This window comes from Triplophysa rosa, linkage group LG4 (genome assembly GCF_024868665.1).
Source record: "Triplophysa rosa linkage group LG4, Trosa_1v2, whole genome shotgun sequence".
In the NCBI taxonomy this organism is placed as follows: Eukaryota; Metazoa; Chordata; class Actinopteri; order Cypriniformes; family Nemacheilidae; genus Triplophysa; species Triplophysa rosa.
The window spans coordinates 3,607,861-3,623,927 of record NC_079893.1 but is presented as its reverse complement, the minus strand read 5'-3'; the positions used below and the strand labels follow the sequence as shown (position 1 = coordinate 3,623,927).

General features: G+C 39.7%; 1 protein-coding gene across 3 annotated transcripts; it reads left to right on the top strand.

Annotated features, from left to right (window-relative positions):
* Positions 1 to 3,824: 3,824 nt before the first annotated feature.
* On the top strand, positions 3,825 to 15,365 carry LOC130552499 (sodium/potassium-transporting ATPase subunit alpha-1-like). 3 transcript variants are annotated; one of them, XM_057330831.1, is made up of 21 exons: positions 3,867 to 3,992; positions 5,921 to 5,980; positions 6,081 to 6,284; positions 8,090 to 8,203; positions 8,286 to 8,420; positions 8,506 to 8,623; positions 8,704 to 8,972; positions 9,056 to 9,364; positions 9,459 to 9,593; positions 9,679 to 9,871; positions 9,952 to 10,127; positions 10,211 to 10,347; positions 10,587 to 10,737; positions 10,815 to 10,983; positions 11,061 to 11,215; positions 11,302 to 11,425; positions 11,592 to 11,737; positions 11,914 to 12,044; positions 12,197 to 12,298; positions 14,957 to 15,048; positions 15,220 to 15,364. In XM_057330831.1, the coding sequence occupies exons 1-21, from the start codon at positions 3,963 to 3,965 to the stop codon at positions 15,246 to 15,248; spliced, it is 2,979 nt and encodes a 992-aa protein (XP_057186814.1). In that variant the 5' UTR covers positions 3,867 to 3,962; the 3' UTR covers positions 15,249 to 15,364. The 3 variants fall into 3 exon arrangements, with proteins under 3 accessions (XP_057186815.1, XP_057186814.1, XP_057186817.1); XM_057330832.1 differs by lacking the exons at positions 14,957 to 15,048; positions 15,220 to 15,364 and having other exon boundaries at positions 3,825 to 3,992; positions 12,197 to 12,302; XM_057330834.1 differs by lacking the exons at positions 3,867 to 3,992; positions 5,921 to 5,980; positions 6,081 to 6,284 and adding an exon at positions 6,330 to 6,381 and having other exon boundaries at positions 15,220 to 15,365.
* Positions 15,366 to 16,067: the final 702 nt, after the last annotated feature.

The window sequence follows — 16,067 nt, the reverse complement described above, 5'->3', positions numbered from 1 at the left end:
TGTGTTATTGCTTAGACACAGTAGACTGCTGTACTGTATAACCAAAAGGGAAAGAATCATGTACTGACACTGAACTCAGGAGACGTGGATAAAATGAGCCAAAGGGTTTTAGCTGGCTATTCTAGATGTATATTTCCATACGTTTAAGTAGTTTTTGTGTGTGACAGAATCTGGGTGAAAGGATATCATAATTGATCTGGATGAAGCTGTGTGTGAGTGAGTATTTCTGTGTGAGGTGTGCATCTTTGTATTTTATTATACAGCCAGGGAAGGGCTTATGTTTATACAGATTGAATGTGTTTGTTTTATTGCACGTGTGTTGCCTTCATTCGTTACGTACACATACAACATTAGAACATTAAAAGGTTGAAAAATAAGACTTGTTGTTGTTATCTTTCCCACCAGGGGGCGTGGGGGGGCTATGAATCCCTTTTTATAGCAGTGTTGAAATTTGCTTTTTACTTGATACACGTGTCTACAAAAAATATAACCGTTTAAAGCTGCTAGTTTGAAGTTAAGGTATGTTGCCGAAAAATTAAAACGTTGATAAAGCGCTTTTTCTAAAGACCCACGTGATTGGTCCGTTCGTCAGTGCGCTGTGAAAACTAACAGATACCACGTGACAGTTCTGCAGTTGTTTGAACTAGAAAATAATCACACCGAGGTAAAAAAATAAAAAATAAAAACTCGCGAAATATTCATTTACACTTTTATTGAATACATATATTCTACAAAATATAAAAATAGGAAGTAAAAAATTTAAATAAGTGGACTGTAGATCTGTTCTTGCATAACTAAACCGCTAGATGGCGACATCTATGCGTAAAAGTGGAAATCTAGAGGTTGGCTGAACGTGATTTTCTACACAAGGAGGGTTCTAAACACCGATCTTTTTGATATGAGGCCCCTGGGGGTGTGGGCTGGGCCCGTAAATGTACCCCCTGCCCTATTGAGAAAAAAAGAGTACATTTTGTTACCGCATCTCCTCTTCAACAGTGCAATAAATGTATGTTTGTTTAAGGTTCTTTCAGCTGAAATCAGTCAGGCCTCACGTCTTGATTCAGTTGAGCAGGCCTCTCTTATCAGATGCACTTAAAAACCATTTAGCTTGAAGTCCAGAACCGCCAAAATCCAACTACACCCTTCCTAAAAGCGTAATATCCCGTCTTCTCCTTCAGAGTTTCAGAAGAGATCTCAACAAGGTCACCAGTTGTGCTTTGTGTTTTCCTCAAAATTCTACTTCAGATCTCATTTGGTTAAACAAAAGCACTTTTTGACATTGTAAGATGACTTTTTAGAAGGCCTTGTCCTGTGTCTCGTCACGTGACGACTGCATGTACTGTAGCTGTCAATCAAAGGTCAGGAAGATGAACGTGGACGCCATATTTGAACAGCCTCACCACTGCCTTTAGCCATTACAATGTTTCTTTACCATTTTTACTAGCATTTACAAAAGGTTTATCGATATCTCTGACATCAATCTAAAAGGTTATGATAAGAACCTTTTTTTTGACATTCTTTAATTTGTTTTATTGAATATAGTTTGATTTTATGTTGTTTATATATTTCTCTGTGTTTTTTAAGCCTTGTTTTCCAACTGTATGCCAAGGCAAATTCCTTCTACTTGGCAATAAACGGTTCTGATTCTGAAGAAAAGCATGTTTCTGTTCTGCCTGAAATGTCTGGATAAAGAGTTAAAAAAGAGTTTCGGACTGAAAAAGACAGCCTGTCAAGCAAAGAGAAAGAGTCTTTGATGGGCTGTGAGAACAACTGTTTCCTGGATTGTTTGTTGAATTAGAAAGCTAACAGATTCCTACAGACGCAAATGTAGAATAAATCCTTTATTGAGCTTAAATGCGGTGGATACGGCATTTGTTTACAATCCCTTACATTGTATACAACAAATTCAACAAAAGCTCAAGATCATTTATAAGATATTTTGTAAACAGATAATCGGTCAATCTGTGTTGTTGTTTTATCATGGTTGTGATCTCTGGAGTTCTTTATACTGCATAGTGTGAATAGATCTTACTCAATTGTTTCGGGGCTTCTGTAGGGTCGCACTTTTGTGCTTCATATCTTTTCTATTTCAGGTTCAGTTTGTTCATATAAAAATAACCTTGAACTCACCTTTTGTAGGAAAGGTTTTATTGATTATTTAGCATGTATATTGGTTCGTGTGCCGTGTTGATTCTAAAGCTATACGAAGGACATGAAGGAATCTGCTCTATACAGCATGTGTGTGTTATTTTACATATTGTTCAATAACACATTTTTTATGATTTTTTATTTAAAGAATATGCTTGTGGTTCACTGCTGTCTTAATGCACTTCTTTGTCAGTAAAAGGTCGTGTAAAGGAGTCGAGGTGTTAATAGCAGACTTGGGAGTGTTATTAGCTTCAACAAAGAGTGTTTTCATTATCAACGTAATGGATCTGTTTGCAAAGAACAAAGTTGCATTGTAAATATCAACTTCCTTTCTTTAACAATATGTTGTATTTACCAAATATACTTATTTTTTTAAAAATGATACAGAGTCTCTATAAAAAGGTGCTATATTGCACTAAAAGTGGTTCTTGGCTCGTGATCGGAGCGAAAGCACTTTTAAGTGCGATATAGAACCATATCTTGGTGCGATCAGTGGTTCTTCAGCGGTCCTTTGGGATATCTGAGGTGCTCTATTGAACCGCTGAAGAACCATACACTGGCTTAACAGGTTCTTTATACGGAAGCGGTGCTATATACAACCTCAGTCATCCCAAAGAACCTCCGAAGAACCAAGATGTGATCCTCTATGATTACGAGCCAACAACCACTTTTAGTGCTATATACCACCATTTTTGTTTCTAGTGTGGTCATTATCAGCAATTCAAGTTTACTGGGTTGAATTGTAATTGTAATTTGCTTTCCACATTTCAGAGAAAATCACAGTTCCAGAACGTCAAAGTTTTCATAAGCTTTGTCAGTTTAGCTAAAATTCATTTTTCCAGCCATCTTCCACTTTGTCGTTGTTGTTTTGTGTCACAAACACAAACGGATGCAAATGAATGTAATGTTCAAACTGTATTGAAATGCAAAGTGATGTGGTTTTTGTGGCCGGGTTTCTGCTAGAGACAAAAGTGTGGATTACATGAGGGCCGTAAAACATTATTCACTGAGAAACAGATAGCAAATCTTTCAGAAATATACTGTATGGACACAAAATTTGCATTCGAAGATTTAACATGATGCTCATTTCTGCCCGTGTACAGAAGACATTTTAATTAAGAAACTACAAGTACTGCGTATTGGATGTTAACTTATCAATCAGTTAAGAAAAAGTCATAAAAAGAAATAATGTGCAGAATTATTAACACAGATTTAATTGTGATAAAGACAAAAGAAATACTCAAAAGTCAACAATGCAGACCAACGCATTAACTTTAAAAGGAAGTTATCGTGAATTATTATGAACAGGCCACCATATAGATCTGTTGATAACACAGAAGTTAATAGACCAGTCCTTCAGCGTGATGTCAAATGAATGACCTACCTGTATGGATGAAGGTTAAGTACATAAAGGTAAATGACACCAAACTCCTCCCTAAATTTCCCAGAACACATCCTCATTAAACAGGTGAGATGTCAGGGTATAAATGTGTGAAGCTGAGTCAGACACACAGGTTCTGTCTCCACGAGGGGACCGAAGTGGACGCCTGATATCACCGGATTTGAGCCCACACAGAAAAAGGAAAATGGGGCTTGGGGTAAGTGAATTATAATTCATTCTCTTCTTCTTTTTTTTTACTTTTTTTTTTAATGTCGCTTTATTGGCATTGGGTAAGTTCAATGTACTTAATATGTTATATTCATTGTTTTATTTTTCTATTGTGTTTTTACAGACAGGGAATAAGTACACGCCGGCAGCGACCTCTGAGGATGGAGTCAAAAAACCTAAAAAAGGAAAGAAAAACAAGAAGGACATGGAGGAACTGAAGAAAGAAGTTGAGCTGGTATGGATTCAATATATTTGTAAATTAGGGGAAAATAATATGTATGAAATTCTGGCCAATTAGCTACAAATAAGTCTTGGAAAAAACTGAAAACAGAAAAAATGTCTGAAATGATTCATACACTTTTAGGTTGAAGGAAATAACATAAAGTAAAAACATAAAAAAGGTTTTGTCTTTCATAATAATTCGATTTAATTTCCATTGACCCTTCGTGACATTTGTTTATGAACATTAAAATATTGAATGTACTTTAGAACCACTGAAAATAGCTTAAAAACCAGGAATTCATAAAATATTTGAAAATTAAAAATTAGCTGTGAATACTGATATGACTTAAAAATGTACACTTTTTAACTAGTAAAAATTTTAAATAGTTAAATACATATTTTGTTATATTTGAAGAAAAAATGGATTTCTCTTACTTTGTCTGTGGTGTTACAACAATGCATGTCATGCTTTTAAGAAAATCTGAGAATTTTCAGTGAATTTTCAGAATTTTCAGTTCAGTGTAAAGGTTATTGCAGGTGATGGTTGATCTAAAAGGTGCGTCATTCTTAATTATTATTCATGAAGAATTATTATTTTGTAAAATTAGATAAAAAGTAAACATTTTACAAATGCTGTCTCTTGTTTGGCACTACAACTGGCCGATTTAAGGATTATATTTTAGATTATAAAACGGTCAGTTCTGGTCCTTGATTCTGATTGGCTGAGCGGAGTTCTAAGACGTTATAAAATACCTCAATATATAACGGCTGACCGCACCACATAGCCTAAATATCATTTTATTTACTTTATTTTATGAAACCTTGCTAAGCATATGGAATAACCGTTTTATAAAAGCAATAAACCCCGCGAAGCAGTGGGTTACAGTGCATTTTATAACAGCTACGGGGTTTTAGGCACTCCGCTTCGCGTCCTGCCACAACGCCCTTAGCTGTAATAAAATGCACTGTAACCCACTGCTTCATGGGGTTTATTGCTTTATTAAACTCAGTAGTTTGCACACCTGAATAATAATAGACGAACGATAATGATCATTTTTTCTTAACGTTAATCAAATACAACAGAAAAATATTTAATTGACAGTCTGAGTGAAAGTGTTCTGTTTTAAAATATGTTACAGCAGACCGCACAACATATGCAGTAATGTACATTTTATATGATTTAGAAACATGATGGTATTATTTTGGTCATTCGGCCCAAATTTTCTCATTTTACACTCAAAAAAATGTGTTGTTGGATTAATTTTATTTTATTATGACACCTATTTCCACACAATTGAATTGATTTGTTCGAATTTAAGATTTACTTGTCTGCACAATTCACCCAGTTTAAGTTCATCAACTTATTTTATTTAATTTCAGCTGAATGTAATTCCTTTGTGTTGAGCCAATTAAATTTGAAAGCTTCAGTGATGTAAGCAAGATGTAATGTAAGGAGCAAGCAGGAAGCACCAGATCAAAAATCACAGACAACAGAAAATCTTCTAAATTTTAACATTACAGAACAGTAAACACTAACAAGTCTCCTTGTCTTTCATCCTGCACAAAAACACACATACAATAACATTTAATTTTAAAATTTACTATCTAAATCCAGTCATAAGGGCAATGCATGCTGGGAATTCCGTCCACTGTGTAGTTTCAGTTAGTCAATGAAAATGATTCATGTTGTCCCAACACAAATGGAATAAGTTTGTCAAAGAGTCGCCTATTTATGTCAGTATTACACATTGCGATTGTGTTTGAACAAGAAACACACACAAATATGTTAGATACAACTATATTGATTAAGTTAAACAAACAACCTCCAACAATCATTTTTTTGAGTGTAACTGTTCAGTCTGTACTGTACATTCCTTTTCTGAAGCAGACAAAATACAGTAAGATGTACAGTACGATTTTAAACTTCTGTATCTTCTGCAGGAGGACCACAAGTTAACCTTGGAAGAGCTTCACCGCAAGTACGGTACTGACCTGAGCAAAGTGAGTAGACATTTAGTCACACTTTAACTAGATTTTATTGTTTAAAATCAATGCATTTCTGTTTTCCGTTTAATAACGTCATTAACATTACCTGTGACAGGGTTTGTCCTCTCACCAAGCCAAGGAGATCTTAGCCCGTGATGGACCGAACACCCTGACTCCTCCCTTTACAACTCCTGAATGGGTGAAGTTCTGCAGACAGCTCTTTGGTGGATTTCAAACGCTGCTCTGGATCGGTGCATTTCTGTGCTTCTTTGCTTATACAATCCAGACTGCCTCATTGGACGAACCAGCAAATGACAATGTATGAAAATAATGATTTGTCTTCATATTTTATTATCAACTGCTTCTTTGCTTATACAATCCAGACTGCCTCATTGGACGAACCAGCAAATGACAATGTATGAAAATAATGATTTGTCTTCATATTTTATTATCAACCATCATAGGCGTAATTTGTCGGACATGTCCCCACCACTTTTTGCCAAAGTCAATTTTGTCCCCACCACTTATTGGAAAAAATAAAAAATACGGAGTGTCTATTTACCGTGGAAGTAGCCCGCTTTGTAATCAGAGGCTATTTATACTAACTCCGCCCATCAGTTTCAGATTGGAATGTTTTTACAAAATGTAAAAACGGCGCAAGATAGTCGAGTGCTCCAGTGGCGTAGAGCGTAAAGCAAGTGTTGCCTACTTCATGTCGTCGTGGGTTCGCGGCTGCTGTTTGCTGAACTTTTTCCCTATCACATATCAGATTGTAAAGGTATTTATTTTTAATAAAATGATGAAAATATTTGAAAATGGCTGTTCAATACGTACCAAACATTTTGCGCTTAATTGCACTTTGGTGCTATATATTCGTCCGTTCTCGACATGCGGTTGCTATCGCCTATTGCAAGATTAATTACATTTTGATACTTGATAGAAAACTCCAATAAATGGAAAAAGTCACAACTTTGTAGTTTCATGAGTTCAAAACAAAATTCAGAAAGTTCGTTGTATATTTGTAGCCTATCTGGCAATGCCCGTAGTAATAAGTGAAAATAAGATTTTTTAAAGATATTATTTTTCCATCTGTTTCCTCTGTATACTTGAATGTTTGTCCTTATTAGCAGGGGGTTCCCAAACGTCTCAATCCTTGACCCACCAACAGGTAATCTGTGTCAAACACCAAATTCTTAACATGGGGAAAACACACATTCGTTTCAGTAGTTTTTAATTTATCACAAATTAATACGTTTAATTACGTACGGCAACAGCCATCCTTACATATAATAATGCACAACATGCTTTAAATGATCTACTGATGAAAATATGATATAGTTTAAAAACAAATGGAAGCAGATCTGATATGTGAAAATATAGAATTGTAAATTCAGCGGATTCGAACTTGCTTCACGGCTGTGTCGATATTATTTATCATGCGCTTTCCGCACTAACGTTACACCACTGAAGCCGTCGATAAAGCGGCGCAGTTTTTATACTGTTTTCTAGAGGAGGAGTCACCTACATTTTTCGCGCTTGTGATATCCATGAATATTCCCAACGAGTTGTTACAGAAACAATTTATTAAAGTATTGTTTGCGTCGTCTTTGTCCCCACCACTTTTCAAAACAAAGTTACGCCACTGTCAATCATACACTATGACTGTGTTTAAAAAATAAAAGCTTAGTATTTTTTCTAAAATTCTTAATCAAGATACATTTATTGAGAACGTTTGTTTAGTATTGCTTTCTAAAAAATAAAGATCAAAATTGAGTGAGTTCATGCTTAAAAAAGCAAAAATAACGGCTAATTGGGAAAATAAAAATAAAACTTGAATTAAGTTTATTGCCTTAAGTTGAACCTTGAATTAAGTATATTTTTGCTTGTTTTAACCATAAACACAGCAAATTTTTATAATTGATTTTTTAGAAAACAAGACTTAATATAATTTTACTTGTCAAGTTAATCTAAATTTAAGAATGAATATTTAGACATTTGTACTGGAAACACATAGTAAGACATTCATTTTTTTGCAATTTAATGCCAGACGTCTCTGATACTGTATATACTGTAAATTATTTTACATAAAATAATCTTCTAACATACTTACATCATCTTCTGCAGCTGTATCTCGGACTCGTGCTTACTTTTGTTGTCACCGTCAACGGATGCTTCTCGTACTATCAAGAGGCCAAGAGCTCTAGAATCATGGAGTCTTTCAAGAACCTTGTCCCTCAGGTACGGAAATGTGCTTTCATTTTATATTATAAATAAAAGTCACATTACAACGTACAAAATACACTCATGTCCAATCATGCAGCAAGCCCTGGTCATACGTGATGGAGAGAAGAGAAGCATCAGTGCCGAGGAGGTGGTTGTAGGAGATTTGGTGGAGGTTAAAGGTGGAGACAGAATCCCAGCTGACCTCCGTGTCATCTCCGCACACGGATGCAAGGTAGCCCCTAAGCATTTTATCTCAAATACAAAATTATTTTTACGGCTTTTTAATTTATGAAACATCCTCCTGTGTTTGTTTCCAGGTGGACAACTCTTCGCTCACGGGTGAATCTGAGCCCCAGAGTCGTACCCCTGACTTCTCCAGTGAAAACCCGTTAGAGACAAAAAACATTGCATTCTTTTCTACTAACTGTGTTGAAGGTAACAAGACCTCTTCTTAACACATCACAACTAAATCTATACGTTTCTTTAAGATATTAAAACGTGATAATATCCACAAGGTAATGCCAAGGGTGTCGTCATCAACACCGGTGACCGCACCGTCATGGGTCGTATCGCCACCCTTGCCTCCAGCCTGGAAGTTGGACAGACACCGATCTCAAAAGAAATCGAACACTTCATCCACATCATCACTGGTGTGGCTGTTTTCTTGGGTGTGACATTCCTTATCCTCTCTGTCATTCTTGGTTACACCTGGTTGGAAGGCGTCATTTTCCTTATTGGAATCATTGTCGCTAATGTACCTGAGGGTCTCCCCGCCACTGTAACTGTAAGTCTACCACTGTCAAACAATCTTGAGACTTCGTCTAGTGTGCTCGAGTCAAAAACCTAATCTTGTGTCTACTCGTGTAGGTGTGTCTAACCCTGACTGCTAAACGCATGGCAAAGAAGAACTGTCTGGTGAAGAATCTTGAAGCTGTGGAGACGCTTGGCTCAACAACCACCATCTGCTCGGATAAAACTGGAACTTTAACCCAGAACCGGATGACCGTGGCACACATGTGGTTTGACAACCAGATTCGTATAGCAGACACCACAGAGAACCAGACCGGAACCTCATTTGACAGAAGCTCTCCTACTTGGGCGGCCCTCGCACGTGTAGCCGGCCTCTGCAACCGCGCCGTCTTCCAATCTGACCAGAGCCATCTGCCGGTCCTTAAGGTGTGCTCTCAACATCTCAACTGAGGCATAAAAGATTTGCAACTCTTAGGACTGTTATTGTATGTGAATTTTTACAATCAAATTTCATTTGCAGCGAGAAACGGCTGGCGACGCCTCAGAGTCTGCTCTGTTGAAGTGTATTGAGCTTTGCTGTGGTCCCGTGAGTGAAATGAGAGAGAAGTACACGAATGTCGCCGAGATCCCTTTCAACTCCACCAACAAATACCAGGTAATGTTATATGCTGAGGTATTCTCTGGAGATGTGTTTGGATTTGAACGGTCTTTCTAACACCATCTGATCCGTCCTGCTCCAGCTCTCAATCCACAAGAATCCCAATTCCTCAGAATCTAAACACCTGCTGGTGATGAAAGGAGCCCCCGAGAGAGTTCTGGACCGATGCTCCACCATTTTAATTGAGGGAAACGAACAACGCTTGGACGACGAAATGAAGGATGCTTTCCAAAATGCATATGTTGAGCTTGGAGGTCTTGGAGAAAGAGTGTTGGGTAAAGCCACCTTAATGACGTTTATCACATTCCAGGGAAATGGAAGGATATGTTTGGAATTTCTGTGTTCTCTTTCACAGGTTTCTGCCACTTTAGCCTTCCCGATGACCAGTTCCCAGATGAGTTTCCATTCGACACTGACAACATGAACTTCCCCACTGAGAATCTGTGTTTTGTTGGCCTCATGTCCATGATCGACCCGCCTCGTGCCGCCGTACCAGATGCCGTGGTCAAATGTCGGAGTGCAGGAATCAAGGTGTTGCGCTTGATCCAAGATCCACAACTAGAATCTGTTTAAATTATGCAAATCAAATAATGACTTTAAATCTTCTACGACAGGTTATCATGGTTACCGGTGACCATCCGATTACAGCTAAAGCTATCGCAAAGGGTGTCGGCATCATCTCCGAGGGCAACGAGACTGTGGATGACATTGCCGCTCGTCTTAAAATCCCAGTTGGAGAGGTTAATCCAAGGTATACTTGTGACGATTTCATGTGAATTTGTCCTATGTGAATTGTAAGAAACTTACAAGAGTTAGCAAACAAAGAAACAAAGAATTGCCACGCCTAAATCTAATGTTACTGGGGCGAAAGCAGATCGCAATAAATGTACAAATAAGATCATACAAATCATGCAAATTAGCCACCTCGTAAAATAGCTATGGATTGCCACGAGATTGTGTTGAAAAACTTGCCTTTGATGTTTCCTTCAGAGATGCCAAAGCTTGTGTGGTCCACGGTGTAGATTTGAAGAATATGACCTCAGAACAGCTGGACGAAGTCCTCCAACACCATACAGAAATAGTGTTCGCTAGAACGTCTCCGCAACAAAAACTGATCATAGTGGAAGGTTGTCAGCGACAGGTACCATCCTCATTTAATCCTTCTCAGTTTTCTCAAGTCAGTATTAATGTTTAATCCTCTTTTTTTGTCTTTATCAGGGTGCCATCGTGGCTGTAACAGGTGATGGTGTGAATGACTCTCCCGCTCTGAAGAAGGCTGATATCGGTGTGGCCATGGGTATCGCTGGATCTGATGTATCCAAACAGGCCGCTGACATGATTCTTCTGGACGACAACTTTGCCTCAATCGTCACTGGAGTCGAAGAAGGTACGAAATGTTGTTGAAAAGTTATTATGAAGATGAAACATTGATACTTATTCTACGATGTGTGTTTCTCACATCAGGCCGTTTGATCTTCGACAACTTGAAGAAGTCCATTGCCTACACCTTGACCAGTAAGATCCCCGAGATGTCACCCTTCCTGTTTTTCGTCCTTGTGGGTATTCCTCTACCTTTGGGCACAGTCACCATTCTGTGTATTGACCTGGGCACTGACATGGTAAGGAAAAGATCACGTTTTAGACACAGCGATGTAAAAAACTCTTAATTTTGTATTGCGTTTATTTATTTTCAATGTTACCACAGGTTCCTGCCATCTCATTGGCCTACGAAACTGCTGAAAGTGACATCATGAAAAGACAACCCAGAGATGCTAAAACAGACAGGCTGGTGAACGAGAGACTGATCAGCATGAGTTACGGTCAGATCGGTAAGTGTTTGCATCCATTCTGCACAGATCAAACGCAACACAACAGAAAAAAACTTATCTTCAAGGAAACTGATTGGCACGAATTCTTCATTATTGCTTTCGCATGAATCATTAATTATTGCTTTTTTCTAATAATCCCGTTTATTTTCATCCTACTCGACTTCAGGCATGATGCAAGCCGTTGGAGGATTCTTTACCTACTTTGTGATTCTTGCTGAGAACGGATTTCTGCCGTGGGATCTGGTAGGAATTCGAATGGGTTGGGAAGACAGATATGCCAGTGACCTTGAAGACAGCTACGGCCAACAGTGGGTGAGTGTCAAAAACGTGAAACACGTTGTACTCCAAAAAATGCTGGACAACCCAACATTGGTCATTTAAAACCAACAACTGGGTTTGTTATATTTTACACAACTTATCATTTGTTTTAGGGTGTAGATATATCGATCTTTTGAATATTGCTTTTCATTTATCTTTGTGTGCTGTAGACATATGAACGCAGAAAGATCGTGGAGTACACCTGCCACACAGCGTTCTTCACTAGCATAGTGATCGTGCAGTGGACTGACTTACTCATCTGTAAAACCAGAAGACTTTCCATCTTCCAGCAGGGAATGAAGTATGTAAAAAACGGACCCGGCTTGAAAGTCAAAATATTTGTCTGATATTAATCAGATATTTGTTCGGTTCCAGTTCATGGATTCTCATATCTATAAAACCCCTCCAATGTGTCTGATATTAAACATTATTTGTATATTTTTCCTTTTGTAGAAACAAAGTCCTTATCTTTGGACTGTTTGAAGAAACAGCCCTGGCAGCATTCCTGTCCTACTGCCCAGGCATGGACATTGCCGTCAAAATGTATCCCATGAAGTAGGTTGACATATTACATTAACTATAAAGATTTTTTGTGATTATCATATATCTATCTGTATAAATGGTGAGCCCATACCAACGGTCACGGAAAAGCCCATCAAAAGCCTTGGACGGTGGTACACCGCAGACCTTAAAGATGCCGAACAAGTGGAACAACTCAGGCAAGAGACAGCCAGTGGACTCAAGAAAATCAATAACACAGCTCTTCCTGGGAAGCTGAAACTCTGGTGCTTCCAATTGTTGCCACGCCCGATGTGGCCAATTTGAATGTATGAGCTCACGTTGTCTCACGCCAATAACATGGAGAGATTGGTGAGTACACAAGTGAGGAAATGTCTAGGGCTACCAAGATGCCTTAGCAACATAGGGCTGTACGGGAATGGAGCTCTCTCTCTTCCCATTTCAAGCCTTGTGGAGGAATATAAATGTTCAACATGGCAGAGGGGGACTTGGTTTGGCATCAACCACACCCACGTGGCGAAAAGCGACACCAAAGGAACAGCGTCACCTGGTAGTGGAGGAGGTTCGACGTCAAGAGGAAGCAAGTAGATGCGCCAGAGCGGTCTCTCAAGCCCAGCAAGGCCATTGGATGAGATAGGAAGGCATTGGACGGCGCAAAATCACTTGGAGTGAGCTGTGGAGTATGGAAAGAAACAGGCTAAGTTTTATCATAAGAGCTACATATGATGTGCTGCCCTCACCAACAAATCTGCATGTTTGGTGTGGACAGGATCTAGCCTGCCACCTACCTGCAGCTCCAGCAAACCTTAAACATATTCTTGTGGGTTGTAAGAAGAGCTTGACACAGTGGAGATACACATGGCACCACAATGAAGTACTGTGATTTCGGGCAGTCGTGGCCTAATGGCTAGAGAGTCGGACTCGTGACCAGAAGGTTGCCGGCGGGTAACGACTGAGGTGCCCTTGAGCAAGGCACCTTACCCCCACTTGCTCATCAGGCACTGCAGTGATAGCTGCCCACTGCTCCGGGTGTATGCGTGTTCACGACTTGCTGTGCGTGTGTTCACTACTCTCTGGATGGGTTAAATGCAGAGGTCACATTTTGGGTATGGGTCACCACACCTGACAAATAGGTCACTTTCACTAAAGTGCTTGGCTGCAGCAGCAGAAACCAAGAGAGTGGCAGCAAATGCCATCCCCCAAAACGCCTAACTCGCTAAAAAGGCAACCCTTTATTCAGGAGGGGCAGAAACCGCGGGCCAAGCCCTTAACCCCAGATTCATATCTGCTGAGTATAGCCAGGGATTAGTAATTGCAAGTTGATTCAAATCTCAGACTTACTTTCCCCTTGGAAATCGCAACGACCAATCTGCGGTCGGACATGGTTCTTTTGTCCAACTCCAGTAGGACAGTCCTCACAGTTGAGTTAACTGTACCTTGGGAAGAGGCCATACACGAAGCATTTGAAAGAATCTCCGGTATGCCAACTTGGCAGCGGAGGCTGAAGATCGGGGATGGACAGTGAAAGTGTTCCCGGTGGAAGTGGGCTGCAGGGGCTTTGTTTCCAATTCCACTACAAGGCTGCTTAAGAAAGTGGGGATCAGAGGACAGGCCCAACAGACGGTAATCAAAGAACTTGCCACTGTTGCTGAGAGAAGCAACCACTGGCTGTTGTTGAAACAGAAGGACGCAATATGGGATGCCAAGTGACCACGTAATAAATGGTGTTGTGTGTTGTATTGTTATGCCATACGGGACCGGGGGCACTGAGTTTGCATTAACGGAGCCAGTGGGGCTATAACAGCCTTAGCCAACAGGTTGGCACGTATGGTTGCGTTGATTTTGGTAATGTGTTGTAATGGCATGCCATACATGACCGGGGGAAATGAGCGCACATTTACGGTGTGGGTAGTCGTGGCCTAATGGTTAGAGAGTCGGACTCGTGAGCAGAAGGTTGCCGGTCCGATTCTCATGGCCGGCGGGTAACGACTGCGGTGCCTTTGAGCTGCAGTGATAGCTGCCCACTGCCTCTGGTGTACATGTGCTCACGACTTGCAGTGCGTGAGTTCTCTACTCAATGGACGGGTTAAATGCAGAGGTCACCATAGCTGACAAATAGGTTACTCTCAGAGGACAGGTCCAGTGGAGCATAATCAAGAACTGGCCAGTGGTGCAGAAAGAAGAAGCCAATGGCTGGGGTTTAGGCGGATGGACACAGCATGGGCTGCCAGATGACCTTGTAACAATGCGACACACACCCAGGTCTGATCAACCTGCGGTGGGCCTCCCTTGGCTGAGGGTGTCTTGTGATAAAGGGCCGAAACACCCAATGAGGCTAAGGTGCACAACTGACGATGTGTTGAATTGATGGGAACCATACAAAGGGCATTATCAGCAGCACCTCACCAAAAGGCATCTTTCACTCAGGATAATGTGATGAAATTGAGTGACACACAACTCATGAGATGTCTCTCTGATAATGGCAAGGAAAGGTAAGTATGCCATGTATTTCTATAATCAATTATCCCCCAAACACAGAGGATGCCTACCCGACGAACCAGTGAAACCTCAGACCTCCTTTCCTCTATTCATATTCTTGACTGCTTCCAATTCAACTGTGCTGAAATAGTGGAATTACAACACCTAGTCCTATTAAGCAAATTTAGCTTATCATATTTTTTCTCTTTTATTTAGACCAATGTGGTGGTGCTGTGCTTTGCCATATTCACTGCTCATCTTCATCTATGATGAAGTCAGAAAATACATCCTCAGACGAAACCCAGGAGGTAAAAATAATGCTTTCATTACATACCTGTATCTGTTTCTAAAGAGAAAATCTGTACAATGAGAACTGACTGTATATAAGATTAATCAAATGCAAAATGTTGTTCTTATTTGTTCTTTATTCCTTTGAGAGAGGTTGAAATAATTCTAATATCTGTGTTATATTGTTTCAGGCTGGGTGGAACTAGAAACATACTACTAAGAGCAGAAGACCATCTCCATGCCTATGAAACATGTTTGTTGTGATGTCTTCAAAATGATAAAGAATCTGGCAATTTTCAATTTTCTCAATAAAATGTAAAACTATATAAAGCCAAATGTGTTGATTTTGTGTTTGTGTGATGCTGAGTGAGTTTAAAGAGATTCACTTGTCATAAAAGACAGTAGGTGGTTACCTCTGAGCGGTAAGACAAGCTTGTCTCCCTTCAAGATGCATAGTATTGTTCAAATCTAGATTTAGATTTAGATTCAATTTATTGTCATTGCGCATGTACAAGTACAAGGCAACGAAATGTGACCTCTGCATTTAACCCATCCAGAGAGTAGTGAACACACGCACAGCAAGTGGTGAACACACGTACCCCCGGAGCAGTGGGCAGCTATCACTGCAGCGCCCGGGGAGCAAGTAGGGGTAAGGTGCCTTGCTCAAGGGCACCTCAGTTGTTACCCGCCGGCCCTGGGAATCGAACCGGCAACCTTCTGGTCATGAGTCCGACTCTCTAACCATTAGGCCACAATTGTGCCAATTAAAATTGTGCCAACATTTAAATATCGCCCACGTATTCACTTCACTAGAATTCATGGGTGTTATTTTGGATTTTTATTCCTTTATAACATCATCCTGTGAAAACTTTTAGATTTTGACTTTCTCTGTACTTGTACAGACCCAAGATTAAACAACATAAAAGAAATGCAGAATGGAAAAAAATAAGTAGAATGCAGAGGGCGGTCAACAAAACAACACAACACTCAATGTTATCAAGCCACAGATGTTGGGAACCAGTTGCAAAAGTCCCATGAG